The sequence below is a fragment of the Astyanax mexicanus genome, chromosome 2 (genome assembly GCF_023375975.1).
Source record: "Astyanax mexicanus isolate ESR-SI-001 chromosome 2, AstMex3_surface, whole genome shotgun sequence".
NCBI classification, from domain to species: Eukaryota; Metazoa; Chordata; class Actinopteri; order Characiformes; family Acestrorhamphidae; genus Astyanax; species Astyanax mexicanus.
The window spans coordinates 75,025,610-75,044,237 of record NC_064409.1 but is presented as its reverse complement, the minus strand read 5'-3'; the positions used below and the strand labels follow the sequence as shown (position 1 = coordinate 75,044,237).

The 18,628-nt window shown below is 39.9% G+C and overlaps 1 protein-coding gene across 1 annotated transcript in view; it reads right to left on the bottom strand.

The window, feature by feature from the left end:
• LOC103022920 (synaptopodin 2-like protein) overlaps window positions 1-18,628 on the bottom strand; it is a 66,582-nt gene that overhangs the window by 42,436 nt on the left and 5,518 nt on the right. The window contains exon 2 of the mRNA XM_049475252.1: window positions 8,161-9,543. Coding sequence (XP_049331209.1) covers window positions 8,161-8,392 — 232 coding nt within the window. The 5' untranslated portion in view covers window positions 8,393-9,543. The remainder of the gene's footprint in view (window positions 1-8,160; window positions 9,544-18,628) is intronic.

Here is an 18,628-nt window from a genome sequence, read left to right as displayed (position 1 = left end):
TACTGCAACAAAATGAAAATAAAATTTTATTATTGCATACAATACAATATGGCACGCCCCTAACTGAGATATTAGAAAATACAAGAATTTTATCAAATTTATAACAGAAGTCAATATCCAGAATGTCATCATACTATTAATACACTCCTAATATCTCCATATATCCAGGATTAAAGTAAAATAAATGATACTGGACAGATATAATCTGCCTCTAGTAGATATATAATGGGAAATGAGAACAGTGTGAAACTACCCTGGAATATTGTGATATTGTTTTAGGACCATATTGCCCACCCTAGTGGGCAGAACCATCTCAGCCTTTATACTTCTTTCACCTACAGTGATTCCGTATCTTTCAGCTTGTCCAGAAATGCATGTGTAAATGTCAGTTTATGCATATTGCCAACTGCCAGGTTCAGTGTGTATCAAAAATGTAAAAAAAATGGCAAAAATTGAGATACACTGTTTTTGCGTGACAGTGACGATATGCAGCTCTAGATCAGTTGGAGTTGCATTTCCAGCGCTCAGAATTTTCCTTTTGCAGTTTTTCAGATGCAGCAGATTGTGTATATGAAAACAGATGCTGTGCATTCGTGAGGAATTTGCCTGTTAATTAGGACCATGTTAGGTTAAAGGCACATTTGCTTGGATTCAGCTGGCAGGTTGGGTTGATGTGGCCTGTGAGTGCAGAGTACAGAGTGTGGAGACTTTCCCCAACCCAGCAAACCACAGAGAGCCAAACCTCTGCACTGTTTAATGCATTTAAGGCCTGGAGGCTGATGTCAGAAATAAAAGTTAACACATGAGATGCCTTTCAGGGCACAGCATGTCTACACGCTACAGGACTGCCTGTACAGTTGTGGTCAAAAGTTTACATACACTTGTAAAAAAACATAATGTTATGGCTGTCTTGAGTTTTCAATAAGTTCTACAACTCTTATTTTTCTGTGATAGAGTGATCGGAACACATACATGTTTGTCACAAAAAACAGTCATAAAATTTGGTTCTTTCATAAATTTATTATGGGTCTGCTGAAAATGTCACCAAATCTGCTGGGTCAAAAATATACATACAGCAACAAAATTTGTCAATTTTGGTGATGTAGCGAGTTGTGTCAATCAAATTAGCTTCATGTCATGGCCTCTTCACTTCTTGTAAGTGATTCTGATTGACTACAGCTGTTGACTTCTCATGAGCCCATTTAAATAGGGCTCATTTGACCCAGTGATTAGACTCAGCTACAAAAGCTACAATGGGAAAGTCAAAGGAACTCAGTGTGGATCTGAAAAAGCGAATTATTGACTTGAACAAGTCAGGGAAGTCACTTGGAGCCATTTCAAAGCAGCTACAGGTCCCAAGAGCAACTGTGCAGACAATTATACGCAAGTATAAAGTGCATGGAACAGTTGTGTCACTGCCACGATCAGGAAGAAAACGCAAGCTATCACATGCTGCCGAGAGGAGATTGGTCAGGATGGTCAAGAGTCAACCAAGAATCACCAAAAGCAGGTATGCAAGGATTTGGAAGCTGATGGAACACAGGTGTCAGTCTCCACAGTCAAGCGTGTTTTACATCGCCATGGACTGAGAGGCTGCCGTGCAAGAAAGAAGCCCTTGCTCCAGAAAAGGCACCTTAAGACTCGGCTGAAGTTTGCTGCTGATCACATGGACAAAGATAAAACCTTCTGGAGGAAAGTTCTCTGGTCAGACGAAACAAAAATTGAGCTGTTTGGCCACAACACCCAGCAATATGTTTGGAGGAGAAAAGGTGAGGCCTTTAATCCCAGGAACACCATGCCTACTGTCAAGCATGGTGGTGGTAGTATTATGCTCTGGGGATGTTTTGCTGCCAGTGGAACTGGTTCTTTGCAGAAAGTAAATGGGATAATGAAGAAGGAGGATTACCTCCAAATTCTGCAGGAAAACTTAAAACCATCAGCCCGAAGGTTGGGTCTTGGGCGCAGTTGGGTGTTCCAACAAGACAATGACCCAAAACACACATCAAAAGTGGTAAAGGAATGGCTAAACCAGGCTAGAATTAAGGTTTTAGAATGGCCTTCCCAAAGTCCTGACTTAAACCCCATTGAGAACATGTGGACAGTGCTAAAGAAACGGGTTCATGCAAGAAAACCATCACATTTAGCTGAACTGCACCAATTCTGTCAAGAAGAGTGGTCAAACATTCGACCTGAAGCTTGCCAGGAGCTTGTGGATGGCTACCAAAAGCGCCTAGTTGCCGTGAAAATGGCCAAGGGACATGTAACCAAATACTAATGTTGCTGTATGTATATTTTTGACCCAGCAGATTTGGTGACATTTTCAGCAGACCCATAATAAATTTATGAAAGAACCAAATTTTATGACTGTTTTTTGTGACAAACATGTATGTGTTCCGATCACTCTATCACAGAAAAATAAGAGTTGTAGAACTTATTGAAAACTCAAGACAGCCATAACATTATGTTTTTTTACAAGTGTATGTAAACTTTTGACCACAACTGTATATACATACAGCTCTAAACAAAAATAAGAGACCACTTAAAAATGGTGAGTTTCTTTGATTTTGCCAAATTAAAAACCTCTGGAAAAAAAATCAAGAGGAAGATGGATGATCACAAGCCATCAAACCAAACTGAACTGCTTGAATTTTTGCACCAGGAGTAAAGCAGCATAAAGTTATCCAAAAGCAGTGTGTAAGACTGGTGGAGGAGAACATGATGCCAAGATGCATGAAAACTGTGATTAAAAACCAGGGTTATTCCTCCAAATATTGATTTCTGAACTCTTAAAACTTTATGAATATGAACTTGTTTTCTTTTCTTTCTTGTTTTCTTTCATTACCGAGTAACATCACAGCGCATTCAGAGGAAAGTGCAGCGAGTCGGTTCTAATACATCAGCTCACAGACGCAGCCTTGTGCTGATCAACATCACCCAAGGAGTGATGAGGGGAAAGAGCACCATCTACAGCAAGGCCAGTTGTGCTCTCTCAGGACTCCGGCAGCTGATGGCAAGCTGCATGACTGAGGTTCGACATTTCACGCCACTGTATATCACATCAAATCTCCTGAGGTGTAGACACACTTTCAGTTTCTGCAGGAACTTTTTTACTCCCGGTTTGGTTCTTTACTTTTCTCTGGAACCTGCACAAGACTATGAAATAATAAAGCAGTAACTTGTCTATAAAGTCTGTCTAGTGCCTTTTTTTCATCCCTCATCTCCTCACACTCTCCCGTTCACCTCTTTCCCCTCATACACATCACCTCACGCTCTCCCCAAAGCTGAAACAATACCAGCATGGCCTGTAGAAATGCCTGATTACCTCTGCACCCTGTCTGAAACACGCTCTCTGAACTTCAGGCTGCTTTTAATGCTTTTCCCACCCGCTCAGAACTGAGAGCCCTGGCGCAGGAGTGTGAAATGCCTCCCAGCGGCCCGAAGGCGAGCGGTCATCTGTGATTCTGATTGCGAATTCCTTCCAGCGAACTCTTTTTAGCATATGCATTATGGTCAGCGGCTCTGCGGTGGAGTCGAAAAGAGAGAAAGAGAGAGAGAGAGAGGCCCATTACTGCATTACAGCACAGGAGAATCAGCACTGTGACCAGAAGGAAGCAGATGTGGGGTTTAATGTTTAATGCTGAGCCCTTTCTGAAGCTTGACCAGTAAGGGTGTGGTGATCTGGCTTGGTTTCTATCAAACTCAGATGTAATTCCTTCCTGATGATGACATTTCCAGCCACCCGTATGAAGCTACACACGGCCCTGTACTGGACCATGTTGTTCAACATGAGTGGGTATCAACAGTACTCATGCTTACAGTCCTGGATGTAAAACAGTAAAGCAAAGTAAAGCAGTGAGGCTGAAGCACTGGTTACTATCAAGCATCAGATCCCCCAGTAGAACATCTATGAGGACTGTTATGTTTTATGTACCATCGGTGTACAGTGTGACACTTCCTGGTAACAGAGTCAAGACATGCTCTCAGAGATTTAGGATGTAAACCATCCTAAATCGTCGCTGTCCAATGAAAAACAAGTATCTCCAAAACAGCAACTTTACAGGAGAGAGAAAAAACCTTCTGAACTTTCAATGGAAGTCAATGTAAAAAAAAAAGTTCATTTCAGGTCATTTAGAAGTACTTCTATTGGTCCATTCATCAAGAAATTCTGGGACAGTATAAGGGGCAGTTTGTTTGTTACAATTTTGTAGTAAACTAAAAATCGACAAAAAAAAGGATTTTTCCCTTTTCTTTCCCATTTAAGCTCTTTAGGTTTTCAGGTCCAGCAAATAACTGAAAATTGTAAAAATAATAATAATAAAAATAAATAAATAAATAAATAAATAAATAATCATTTTAAAAAGAGGGCAAACAAATAATTGGTTAACAACTTTTAATAAGCTGGTAATTAGCAATTAAGAAATTTGACCTTTGAAAATTGATTTAAAACATAAAAATTTCCAAAGTGCTAAACTCAGACTTAGTCCAATCAAGTTAAGCTGAGCAAAAGGCTAAAGCTATTGCCATGCGTTCACCGCTCTTTGGCTTCATCTGTAATTTCTCTAAAGAAAAGACATGTACTTTTAATAGTTACAGAGTTCTCTGTGTTTTATCTGTATATTTTCCTAGTTATTATGATGAAAGTGTGAATGTGCTGTGTGTGTGTAAATGTGTAAATGTTGCAGTAGAGAGTACCAGCAGTAACTCCATCTGTTATTAAATTGACATGTTAAATCCATTTCTAAGGCTCAGTTTAATTCCATTACTACTGTATTTTTCGCAATATAGGATTTTTTCGCACTTAAATCCTTAAGTTTTCCCAAAAATCGTCAGTGAGCATCATAATCCAGTCCTTTTAATGTATAAATTCTATCAGTCAGGTATTAAGAAGCAGTAAAGCCACTCCGCTGAAGTACAGAGTTATACAGGAGTTTAAGTTTAGTTCTCCAGCACCAAGACTTAAGACTGGAGCAGTAGCATTAGCATTAGCCACTAATCATGCTAAGCGCTAGCTCTTTTCCTGTTCAGAGGTGATTATTATTGTAGCCTGCTGCTAACCCTGGCTAGCACTGCTGGAGCAGCATTAGCAACACTAGTGGAAATCTGATATCTAAGCTTACTGAAAATAAACCGAAGTGCTTTAATCACCCAAATAAACTGTTTTTAGCAGAGAAATCTGTGTAGATTAACATCTAGTGCTTGTTTTTTTAAATATTACAGTTTTGTTTACTTAACTTAGCTTAGCTTTACTTAATGTGGTTACCTTTCCAACACCACCCAGCAGTGAGACCTTCTGAATTAGAAGGAAAACATGGTGACACCCGTGTTCCTTACTAGTGTTGCATAATGCGCCTTATAATCTGATGCGCCTTATGTATAAAAAAAATAGGCCAGAAAAAACTTTTTTTTTCTTTTTTTTCAATAATAATGATTTTTTTTTTTGTGTTTACTACATTTGACAGTTGTACACTGTATTTTGGAGAAATAAAGAGTAAAGAATAAAAAAAGGGAAAATTGGGGGTGTTCTAAAACTGTTGACCGGTAGTATATAAAGTGTTTCTTTGGTTTGTTCAATAACCTCAGCTACACAGCAGTTTTTAAATCACCCACACACTTTTGATCAAACAAAGAGGTGGAGTTTTGTAGATTTTTGCTAACCCTGGCTACCACTGCTGGAGCAGCATTAGCAACATTAGAGGAAATCTGGAAATCTAAACTTACTCTAAATAAACGGAAGTGCTTTAATCACCCAAATAAACGTTTTTTGGACTTTTTAAACTTCTTTTTTTAGAATTACAGTTTGTTTACTTAACTTAGCTTTATTTAACTTAATTACCTTTCCAACACCACCCAGCAGTGAGACCTGCTGAATTAGAAGGAAAACATGGCGACACCCCTGTTCCTTACTAGTGTTGCATAATGCGACTTATAATCTGACGCGTCTTATGTATAAAAAAAAAATAGGCCAGAAAAAACAATTTTTTTCTTTTTTTTCCAATACTAATTAATTTTTTTCAGTGTTTAGTACATTTGACAGTTTACTGCAAAAAGTTGTACACTGGATTTTGGAGAAATAAAGAGGAAGGAATAAAAACCCACACACTTTAGATCAAACAAAGAGGTGGAGTTTTTGTAGGTTTTTTTTTTTTTTTCCAAATTCTTACGCTTACGGACATTCTGTCGCTCTGTCTGAAAGCTGTGTTTTGTCCAACCACATGGCAACACTCAAAACAGAGCTCTCCAAACCTCCACCCTGGAGAGTGTTTTCAAAATCCTCCAGTTTCAGTGACCTAAAACCCAGTTTTCTGGAGGACGGGAGGCCAAAAGTGAAAAAAAAAACACTTTTAATAAAAATATCAGAGTGTTTGTGGAGAGGCCTGAGACAACCTGAGGACTCGGGTCTCTGGTTTAACATAGGAAACGTCTCCGAACAGACAATCAGACCAGACACATGATGAATTATGAGTCGTCTGCCTTTCAGCAGATCTTTGTTGGTACTTGTAAGAGACGAGGTTCTCACATTGTCTGGACATGTGTCTGCGTTTCCTTGTGAGCTCTGAATAAATCATTAGAGAGCAGATAGGTTCACTATTAGTACAAGGCTGGGTCACGTTTTAAATCATTAGGAAAATATATATGTGTGTATTAAACCCATTACGAAAGTACAGTACGTACACTATATGTGGATATGTGGCCTTTGAATGCAGGAATGCATTGAGCTTCTTTGAGCTGCTGAAGCCATAGCTGACACAGATGTGCAAACGCACACACACACACACACACACACCCACACACACACAGTTCCTGCAGTGAAGCATTGCCAATAGAATAGGACATTCTGGAGCAGACGAACAAGCATTAGCCTACTAGCACTGTGCCCAAAGTCTGGCCTTACCGGAATCTACGTTGATATTATTTTATTCTACTCAAACTAATAACTTTCCCATAATAATCTCTTATAATAAATCCATACCGATGGGTAGCATAATTCGACAGAAAACCGGTTCCCCCGAGCACAGCTGAATTACACAGTGTCTCTGCCGCTAACTGCTAAACACTGCTGGGAAAAGTTCAGCTGCGCTGCCATGGAGAACAAAACTTATTTTTTTTTATTCAGACAATTATCCCCCCCCCCCCCCCCTTCCCAGCATTTTTTTTTTACTCAGTAACAGGGAGTTTTCCAATGTAGTGAAGTAAATTACTTGTGCCAAAATGTACTTGAGTAAAAGTAAAATTACCTATTTAAAAAATTACGTTGATATTATTTTATTCTACTCAAACTAATAATTTTGCCATACTAATCTCTTATAATTTACTCTTTTTATAGAGCTTTCTGAGATCTGTATTAACAGTTTTAATTAGTGATGTAATTGCATTACATTGTTGCAGTTCATGCTGTTCAGAAAGTTGATAACTTTTTATTTATGCTGAAATATTGATTAAATCTTATAACTAACACTCACTCTCCTTAATCTCTTTAATCTTCACTCTCTTTCTTTTTCTTTCTCTCTCTCACTCTCTCTCTCTCTCTCTCTCACACACACACACACACACACACACACACATACACAGTTCCTGCAATAGAATAAGACCTTCTGGAGTAGATAAACAAGCATTAGCCTACTAGCACTGTGCCCAAAGTCTAGCCTTACCTGAATCTACGTTGATATTATTTTATTCTACTCAAACTAATAATTTTCCCATAATAATCTCTTATGATTAACTCTTTTTATAGAGCTTTCTGAGATCTGAATTAACAGTTTTAATTAGTGATGTAATTGCATTGCATTGTTGCAGTTTATGCTGTTCAGAAAGTAGATAACTTTTTATTTATGCTGAAATATGGATTAAATCTCATAACTAACACTCACTCTCCTTAATCTCTTTAATTGTCACTCTCTTTTTCCTTCTTTCTCTCTCTCTCTCTCTCTCTCTCTCTCTCTCTCTCTCTCTCTCGCTTTAACACTCACACTTTTTTATCTGCAACTTATAACCATAAATTAATACAGTCCCAGTCCTGTAGTCTTCCCCATTTAAACATTCAAACATCATGTTTTTAGACTAGGAGGTTCTCCAGGACCAGGGTCAAGACCTGCTAACCTCTAAGACCATTCTAGCATTTCTTTTCCACTTAATAAACAAGATATTGGAGTAAATATTTACTTGTTTTGCGCCCCAGCCGGCTGGAGCCAGAGGTCAGGGCTGGCTTCACTTTGACCCAGCTGTGCTTCTCCTTCTCCCATCCATGAGGGCTAGTCCTGTCCTCGCTTTCCCCACAGGAGATCACTTCTTCGTGGGTTTCCTGCAATTCGGCTCTTCCCAGCGTGGTCAGCGTGGTAGCCCCGGGCCCTGACCAGCTGACACCTCTCCTGATGGGGTCGTGCTCCTGCTCCATCCTTTCCTCCTGGCCCGAGGCTGGAGAAAGTTCAGCGGAGGTTATTAGTTTAGGAGTTTTAAGAGCGAGGAAGCGTCTTGTGGTCTGTAGCGTCTCGTCTGCTTGCTTCTCTGCCTGTCCAGGCTTGACCGAAGCTTTGTGTTTGTGTTTCTGACTGGAGGTCAGAGTGGCTCAGATGGGAGGGGGGTTTCTAGCTCTTTGGACTTGCGGGAAAAAAGGAAAAAAAAAAAGCTTCCACCCACTACATCTGCTTAGAGGTCTCTCTCTCTCTCTCTCTCTGGAGTAATCCGTCCGAGGAGATAGAGATGTGTTGAAAAGCCACGCGTTTGCTTTGCGTTAAACTCCACACGATATTACTCAAGCTCTAACTGGACCGTCATGGCCGACTCTCCCACAGACTCTCACTCTGAGTCTCTCTAATGCACCCTGGATCCGTTCCCATGGAAGAACGCCAAGGAAATTTCACAATTCGCGATGCGAAGGCTGAAACACCATCCGATCTTCAGTTTTAGGACTGTTTTCCTTAACAAACGATCCAGAAATTTGTCTTTCGTCTGTCTGTTTTTTCTTTCTTTCTATCTTTCTTCTCTCAGTCCAGTCTCCCAGTCCCTGAACGACCCCCTTCAAAGCCGAGCGACGTTCAGAAGGTTGGCTGCGCTCCTCAAAAGACACGTGCACGCCCCTTGCCGCTGAAATCTTTCAACAATGTCTGAAAAGAAAGGCAACGTTTCACAGCTTCCTGTAATTTCTCACAAACATGAAACCACCATTCAGCTGGAAAGGTCACCCAAACGTTCCCGATGTCAGCGCTCAGAACAGAGCAGAGCATTCTCGTTTCAACAAGGATTTATCGTATACATTAGTATTATAAACAGATCCCTGATGCTATAATCCCTCCGTATCCTCACGCTGTTGACAGATTCGCTCTGGGTGGTTCCGTTGAGGTCCGTGCTCCTTCAATCAGAGCCAAAGCCGATGGCGATGGTTTATTTGTTCTCTTCAGATTAGGTCCGATGAGACGAGGCAGCTGAGGCAGATGGTTTATCCAGACAAAGTAGGGTGTCTGAACTTCTATTTTGGCTTGAATGTCCTACAAAAATTCCATTGGAGTTGAGAAGAACTCAGAATGGCCTCTACTTGTCCTCTCTCACCTGAAACAGAAATATATAAAAAAATATTAGACCAGTAGTAATAACATCTGAATATATGAGTAGCCGTTCATGAACCCTTTTTTATTTAAATTTTATTCATATTTTTTCCCTATTTTCTCCCTAATTTACACGGCCAATTACCCAACCCACCCATTTGGACTGCCCCTATCACTAGTGATGCCCCAACACACCAGGAGGGTGAAGACTAGCACATGCCTCCTCCGATACATGTGAAGTCAGACTCCGCCTCTTTTCAAACTGATACTGATGCAGCATTGCCGAGTAGCATCACAGCGCTAACGCTCGGAGGAAAGCGCAGCGACTCAGTTCTGATACATCAGCTCACAGACGCAGTCTTGTGCTGATCCACATCACCCTAAGAGTGATGAGGGGGAAGAGCGCCATCTATTGTACCCACCCAGAGAGAGCAAGACCAACTGTGCTCTCTCAGGGCTCTGGCAGCTGATAGCAAGCTACATAAACAGGATTCGAACCAGCAATCTCTGACCTATTTGGAGGTTTTGTTTTAAGGAACGATGAACAATTTGAAATGAAAGTAATGTACAGTACATTGATTTTAGTGCACTGTTATGTTTTACAAAAAAATCTGGATAAGTGGAATATGAGGATTATGAGAATTACCCCCTTTTAACAGTTTTTTAGCTAGAAATTTAAGGAAACAAACTGTCAAATATATTGTTTCCTTTGTTAAAATGTTCCGATATTTTGCACATAAAGGTGTTCTTTAAGTGGTGTGTATGTTTAAAACAGTTCTGTTTACACTAGTTACTTAGCTAGCTAACTATATTGTGCAAGTAAGAAAAGGTGGGTAGTCCAGGTCCAGAAATCCACCCTGGGGTTTTGTTTCAACTGCCAACTGGGGTGGATTTTTACTTTCTGGACCTGGACTACCCACCTCTGTGTGTATGTAACTATAGGTTTACACAGGATCTCCGGTGGATTTTATGTTTTACAGAGACTCTAAGACTAGGTCAGTGGCTGAAAGGAACTATGCAGGACATTATGTTGTAAAGTAACATTTGACATTGCAAAGACTGTTATTAGAGTAAAAATGTCTTTATTTTAAAACATTTCTTATTGTTGTCCATCTCGCTGCTTCCTGGTATCACAGTGCTGTTAGCCAATCAGAGGCGATATGTTAGCATGTATGAATATTCATGAGCAAGAGCAGAATTCCTATCGTACTTCCCTGTCCACTCCTCCACTTGACTAAAGCAGTGTTATACCGGATCACCAGAAGCTAAGCTAAGACTAAGCTTTTGGAGGTGTGTCAGTGTGATAGGCAATTGTGTCCATGCTAAATTGCGTAAAATCCCATAAGTGTGAGTGTGAGTGAATAATTGTGGCACTTTATTTAGGGGCTATTCCTGCCTTGTGCCCAGTGATTCCAGGTAGGATCTGGACCCATCACTTCACTGACCAGGAAAAAGTGGATAAAAAGATGGAGGAACTGCCAGCATGACTGCAGGTTTGGATGTCATTCAAAATAAACACATTATGCAATGTGACAGTTTCTGAAAGAGATAATTAGTGTTTTATTGGCAGGACTTCCAGCCCTGAGGCGACGTGAACATCAACGTCAGAACCAATTCGCTCTGGTGAAATCTCTGAAATCTCACCAGGTGGGCTGGATTTGTTGTTGGCAGAATGGCAGAACTCCCCTCTAGTGGATGTATTGTTTGACATTCATGCCAATGTAAAGGGTATACAAGAATGCGGACAGTGATGTTATATTACGTTTAAATTATCCTTTTTGGACGCATTTCCTCCATGACTCTTTCAGCTTTTAATACTGACATATAAATTCTCACATGTAAAATACGTATAAATTAGCCTTAAACCTTGTCCCTGGGGGAGGTTGAGCTTAAAGAATGGCCATATATAAAGCAAAGTAAATAAACATGCTGACCAAGAGGACTACTGTACAATCTAAAACAAAGAGGGCAGGGTCTTTCTGTGCACGTGAGTGGCATATACAGCTCTGGAAAAAATAAGAGACCACTTAAAAATGATGAGTTTTTTTATTTTTACCAAATTGAAAACCTCTGGAATATAATCTAATATAATCACAAGCCTTAAACCAAACTGACCTGCTTGAATCTTTGCACCAGGAGTAAAGCAGCATAAAGTTATCCAAAAGCAGTGTGTAAGACTGGTGGAGGAGAACATGATGCCAAGATGCCAAAACTGTAAATAAATATAAGGGTTATTCCACCAAATATTGATTTCTGAACTCCTAAAACTTTATGAATATGAACTTTGTTTTCTCTTTGCATTATTTGTTTTTTTGTTTGTTAATTCAGCCATTTCTCTTAATTCTCTGCAAATAAATGCTCTAAATGACGATATTTTCATGTGGAATTTTGAGAAATTTGGTCCATAGTTTATGGAATAAAACAACAATGTTAATTTTACTCAAACATAAACCTATAAATAGCAAAATCAGAGAAACTGATTCAGAAACTGAAGTGGTCTTTTCATTTTTTTCAGAGCTGTACACTCATCACTGAATTAAATACAGATTTCCTTTGTACTCTTGCGTTAAAGGAGGGACGCTTCCTTTGGTTTTTATTAACATTCATTTTTTCCAATCAGTTGTGGAACAGACGTCCCTCCCAATGAATTATTATTGGAAAGAATGATCTGAATTTCCTACTCATGTAATACAACAATGCGAAAGTCATTTTTCTTTTGACTAACGGCAAGAGAAGGAAAGGGTGGCAAACGCAGCAGCTAGGTGTTGCCTAATTAGGGGCTGAAATGTGATAAAGTCTCGTTCCTCGTGTTGGAAGCTGGAAGCTGGGAGGGTTCAAATGCTTTCGGGGTGTTGGCGACTGGAGATATCCCAAGAATGTGCTGAAAAGCTCTCACTCTGTGTTCTGCTGTATAAGCTTTTGTGCAACGAAAACCGCAAAATGAACGAGGTCCATGCATTGAGTGGCGGAGTTTCAAGTGGAAAAAAATCGTAAATCACCTCTGGCCTGTGCCGGCAATGCTCCCTCTCTCTCTCTTTCTCTATCTCTCTCTGTCTCACTCTCTCGCTCTCTTGTATCCTGTGGAACCAGTGCCTGAAGACATGTGAACTGGAGAGACACCATTTATCACAATCATCTTCTTTCCCACTCTATTAAAACCCATTACAGTCTAAATAGAGAGAGACTCCCTCTCCAGCTACTGATGAGTTTTACTTGTCCTAAGATCAGAGGCACCACTTACTTTTGTTTGGCCCCATTCCAAAACCATTCTTTGGTAGAATGGCTTGAATGCTTAGGGTCATTGTCTTGCTGCATGACTCATGTTTTCTTGAGATTTAGCTCCCTCAAAATTTGCAGGTATGATTTACAATCTGTTGTTCCATCAGTGACAGCAAGCCAAGCTGTCCTCACCCAGATACAGAAGAACAGGCTCAAATCATGATACTACCACCACCATGTTTTACATGTCCAGGAACAGGGTTGGGGTACACTTTCCTGACAATGACAAGATCTCTATGGAAGCGGCTTTTGAAACAGCATTTTTTTCATTCTTACAGAAAAGCTGTATATATTTTGTGCAATAAAAATCCCCAAACTGAACAAAATCCATGCGTGTGAACTGGAGAGAGGACATTTATCGCAATCATCGCCTTTCACACTCTATTAAAACCTATTTTGGCCTAAAAAGAAGAGAGACGCCCTCTCCAGCTACTAATGAGTTTTACTTGTTCTAAGATCAGAAGCACCACTCACTTCTGCTTGGCCCTAATCCAATATATTACATTTATTATTCTCCATTAACCATTCTTTGGTAGAATGATTTGTGTGCTTAGGGTCATTGTCTTGCTGCATGACCCACGTTCTCTTGAGATTTAGCTCCCTGAGAGATACTCAGACATTTTCTTGGTAAGCCATGCTGTCTTCACCCAGAAACAGAAGAACAGGCTCAAATCATGATACTACCACCACCATGTTTTGGATGTCCAGTAACTGGGTTGGGCTACACTTTGCTTTATCATCTTTTTTCTTGGGAGGATAATGACAAGATCTCTATGGAACGTAGCTTTTAAAACTGCAGGCCTCATTTTTTCATTCTTACAAAAAAGGTTTAAATCTCTTAATTTGCTATATAAGCTTTTGTGCAATAAAACCTTCAAACTGAACAAGATCCATGCGTGTGAACTGGAGAGAGGACATTTATCACAATCATCTCCTTTCACACTCTATTAAAACCCATTACAGTCTAAATAGAGAGAGACTCTCCAGCTACTAACGAGTTTTACTTGTCCACTTACTTCTGCTTGGCCATAATCCAATATATTAGGTCTATTCTCCTTTAACCATTCTTTGGCACAATGACTTGTGTGCTTAGAGTCATTGTCTTGCTGCATGACCAACGTTCTCTTGAGATATATCTCTCTGAGAGATACTCAGACATTTTCCTTCAGAATGTGCTTTAGAATATGATTTAGAATTCATTTTTCCATCAGTGATGGTAAGCCAAGCTCCTAACCCAGATATGGACGAACAGGCACAAATCATTATACTACCCCCACCATGTTTCGGAGGTTCTGGAGCAGGATTGGGGTACACCCCATGTCGCCATTTCAATATATTACATTTAATCTCCTTTAATCATTCTCTGGTAAAATTACCAGTGTGCTTAGGGTCATTGTCTTGCTGCATGACCCATGTTCTCTTGAGACACAGACATTTTCTCTTTAGAATTTGCTGGTATGATTTAGAATTCATTGTTCCATCAGTGATGGCAAGCCAAGCTGTCCTTTCCTAGATGCATAAGAACAGGCTCAACTCATGATACTACCACCACCATGTTTCAGATGTCCTGAAACAGCATTGGGGTACACTTTGCCATATCATCTTTCCTGTTTCAAGTCTCTGTTTTGCTGTGTAAGCTTTTGTGCATGCATTAAGTTCCCTGAAGGCATGTGAGCTGAAGAGACGCCATTTATCACAATCATCTCCATTCATACACTATTAAAACCTACACACAGACACTCCCTCTACAGCTACTGATGAGTTTCGCTTGTCCAGAGATCAGAGGCACCATTCGCCCAACGCCTCCGTCTCCAGCTTCATGCCGTCACCACTAAATCGCAGACAATCGACTCAAACAAACCCACTTGGCCGCAGCAGCCTTCAGATTAGCACTCTCTGTCACGATACCAGCGAAAAACAGCTGCATTGTTTAGATATGCTACGAGGAGATGGGACCTTTGATGGTAGCCATTAACGTTTATCACTTCCAGGCCGAAATAAAAAGTTCAAGAGCTGCTGCTGGAGTCCGCCCAGCCAGTATGGACCACAGAACCTCACAAAAAAGAAAGAAAGAAAGAAAAGGTTCCGAAATATGAGCATCTGAATGCTTTAGGAGGTCATCAAGTTCAAGATGCATCATTTAAACCCCCCAAAAGACACTTTTGTCTCCTGAATAGCTTCTCCAGGGTCTCCACACTTTGAAGATCCATGCAAAAACAGCAATGACAGCAGCAGTACGTAAAGGAACCTTTGGTGCACCCAAAACCCTCTACAGCCAAAACCACAAGGTCACCGGTTCAGATCTTTTCACAGAACATTAAAGAGATGTATCAGGATCAAGTATCAAAGGCCTGCACTTTTAAAAAGCCCCTTCCGTACTACTCTTGTCATTATCCTGTGAAACAAGCATGCAGTTGGGAAAAGATGATACAGCAAAGTGGACCCCAACCCCGTTCCTGGAAATCCACCTTCCTGTAGAGTTCATTTCCAGCCATGATCCACCACATCCGCTCCAGATAATTACTGTCTCCAGACGACTTTGATTTCCAGGATCAGGTGTAGTGGTGTCAGGTGAGAAATATAGGCATCCAACATTTTTGACTGAAGGAAAAAAAAAAAAACATATAACCTCTAGCATACTAGTCAAGGCTAAAGCTATTTCTCACAGTTTCTCAACACAACTACATTTCTATGCAGCTTTCTGCACCAGAAGTGTCCCAAAGCAGCCTTAAAGAAATGTGGTTTAATGAGTGACTGTAAATCAAGCCTGGGAGCATGAGAAAGGAGCACTGAGAGAAACCATCAATTAAAATGATTAACTCTCTAAGATCACGAGGTAGAACTGTGGAAGAAACTTCAGGAAAAAAATGAGAAACTCAACACAAGGAGAAACACTGAGAAGAACCAAGCCTCAAAACTTAAAAACTCTTTAAAACTAAGGCTATTTTCATAAAGCATAGTTATAAAAGTGTATAATACTCTAGGTGACTCTGATGTGTTGTCTCTATGGTAGTGTAAAGGCGCAAATACACTGAATCTGACTTTTTTTTTATTCCTGTGAAGAGTGGACGTAAGTGCGAGTTTTTATTGAAAAAATAAAGAATTAAAGAAAACAAAACAAGAAACTAAAGGAGACATCAGATTGGTGAGATAAACACACAGCTTTAAAAAAAAATAAGCGGCGACTTAAAAACTATGAGTTTCTTTGATTTTACCAAATTGAAAACCTCTGGAATATAATCAAGAGGAAGATGGATGATAACAAGCCATCAAGCCAAACTGAACTAAGCTTCTTGAATTTGTGCACCAGGAGTAAAGGCATAAAATTATCCAAAATCAGTGTGTAAGACTGGTGGAGGAGAACATGATGCCAAGATGCATGAAAACTGTGATTAAAAACCAGGGATATTTCTCCAAATATTGATTTCTGAACTCATAAACTTTATGAATACTTTATAAAAACTCTTTTTTTTGTTATTTCAGCCATTTCTCATTTTCTGCAAATAAATGCTCTAAATGACAATATTTTTATTTGGAATTTGGGAGAAATTTTGTCTGTAGTTTATAGAATAAAACAACAATGTTCATTTTACTCAAACATAAAACTGTAAATAGCAAAATCAGAAACTGATTCAGAAACTGAAGTGTTCTCTTCATTTTTTCCAGAGCTGTATGGGGGCCACTTGTTTTACTTGTTGTACAAACACAGCATATAATGTGCAATAGAAAAACTAAGAAAAACCAGGCCTCAAAGTAAAAAACTCTGTAAGAATGTAAAAAAGAACCATCCACCCACCCATTGAACCATAGATCGTATAGAAGTATGGTTCCCTGATCTAGTGCCAGAGATCTATAGATGTGTGTATGTTTCTGCATGTAGCTGTAAGTGTATCAGTACTGGTATCATCACACATCGGAAAAGCGATTAGGAGAACAGTGACTGCTGATTACTCGCCTGGAAGCCCTGAGCCTGCATGTGCGACTGTTATCGGTTGTGTGTAGCAAACACGCACACACACACACACACATAAACATGTCTTCTCAGTGAGGTAAGCTGCTCTCTCTCCTCCACTGCTCTGCAGCTATTTGTTTTTCCTCTACCTCTCGTTAGTGAACGATGAGTGCTGCCAAACAGCTCCAGGACAGCAGCGGTGCGGTCTCGTCTACCACCGCTAATGACTTCATCCTGCCTTTACACACTCACACACTCTTCTCACGACTCAAACAGTGATGAGTGTGTGTGTGTGTGTGACAGTGACTGACACTTGTTAATAATGAGTTTCCAATTTAATATCCAGATCCATTACAGCCTTCCAGACCTGAATCCCTCACTCACCCCCAACAACCTGATCAACACCTCTAACTCTCTCTCTACCTCTACCTCCCTGTCTCACTCTCTCTACCTTTCTCTCTATCTATCTATCTATCTATCTATCTATCTATCTATCTATCTATCTATCTATCTACTGTCTCTTTTACTGTCTCTCTCTACCTCCCTGTCTCGCTCTCTCTACCTTTCTCTCTCTCACTCTCATAATCTATCTATCTATCTATCTATCTATCTATCTATCTATCTATCTATCTATCTATCTATCTATCTATCTACTGTCTCTTTTACTGTCTCTCTATACCTACACTCTCTACCTCCTTTCCTCTCTCTCTACCTTCTATTCTTTCTCTCTCTCTCTCTCTAACTCTCACTCTCTCTACCTCCCTGTCTCGCTCTCTTTACCTTTCTCTCTCTCACACTCTCATAATCTATCTATCTATCTATCTATCTATCTATCTATCTATCTATCTATCTATCTATCTATCTATCTACTGTTTCTTATACTGTCTCTCTATACCTGCCTTACTTCTGTCCCTACCTCCTTACCTCTCTTTCTTTCACTACTTCTCTGTACCTCTACTCCCCTCTCTTCCTCATCTATCTATCTATCTATCTATCTATCTATCTATCTATCTATCTATCTATCTATCTATCTATCTATCTATCTATCTATCTACTGTCTCTTTTACTGTCTCTCTATACCTACACTCTCTACCTCCTTTCCTCTCTCTCTACCTTCTATTCTTTCTCTCTCTCTCTCTCTAACTCTCACTCTCTCTACCTCCCTGTCTCGCTCTCTTTACCTTTCTCTCTCTCACACTCTCATAATCTATCTATCTATCTATCTATCTATCTATCTATCTATCTATCTATCTATCTATCTATCTACTGTTTCTTATACTGTCTCTCTATACCTGCCTTACTTCTGTCCCTACCTCCTTACCTCTCTTTCTTTCACTACTTCTCTGTACCTCTACTCCCCTCTCTTCCTCATCTATCTATCTATCTATCTATCTATCTATCTATCTATCTATCTATTGCCTCAATATACTTCCCTCTCTCTCTCTCCATCTTTCTCTCTATACCTCTCTTTCTGTTGCTACTTCTCTGTACCTCTGCTCCTCTCTCTTCCTCATCTATCTATCTATCTATCTATCTATCTATCTATCTATCTATCTATCTATCTATCTATCTATCTATCTATCTATCTATCTATCTATCGCCTCGATATACTTCCCTCTCTCTCTCTCTCTCTCTCTCTCTCTCTCCATCTTTCTGTCTATACCTCTCTTGCTGTCGCTACTTCTCTGTACCTCTATCTATCTATCTATCTATCTATCTATCTATCTATCTATCTATCTATCTATCTATCTATCTATCTATCTATCCCTCTCTTACTCTCTTTCTACCTCCGCCCCCCCTCTCTCTCCCTGTCTCTCTCTCTCTATACCTCCATTACTCTCTCTCTCTACTTCTCTCT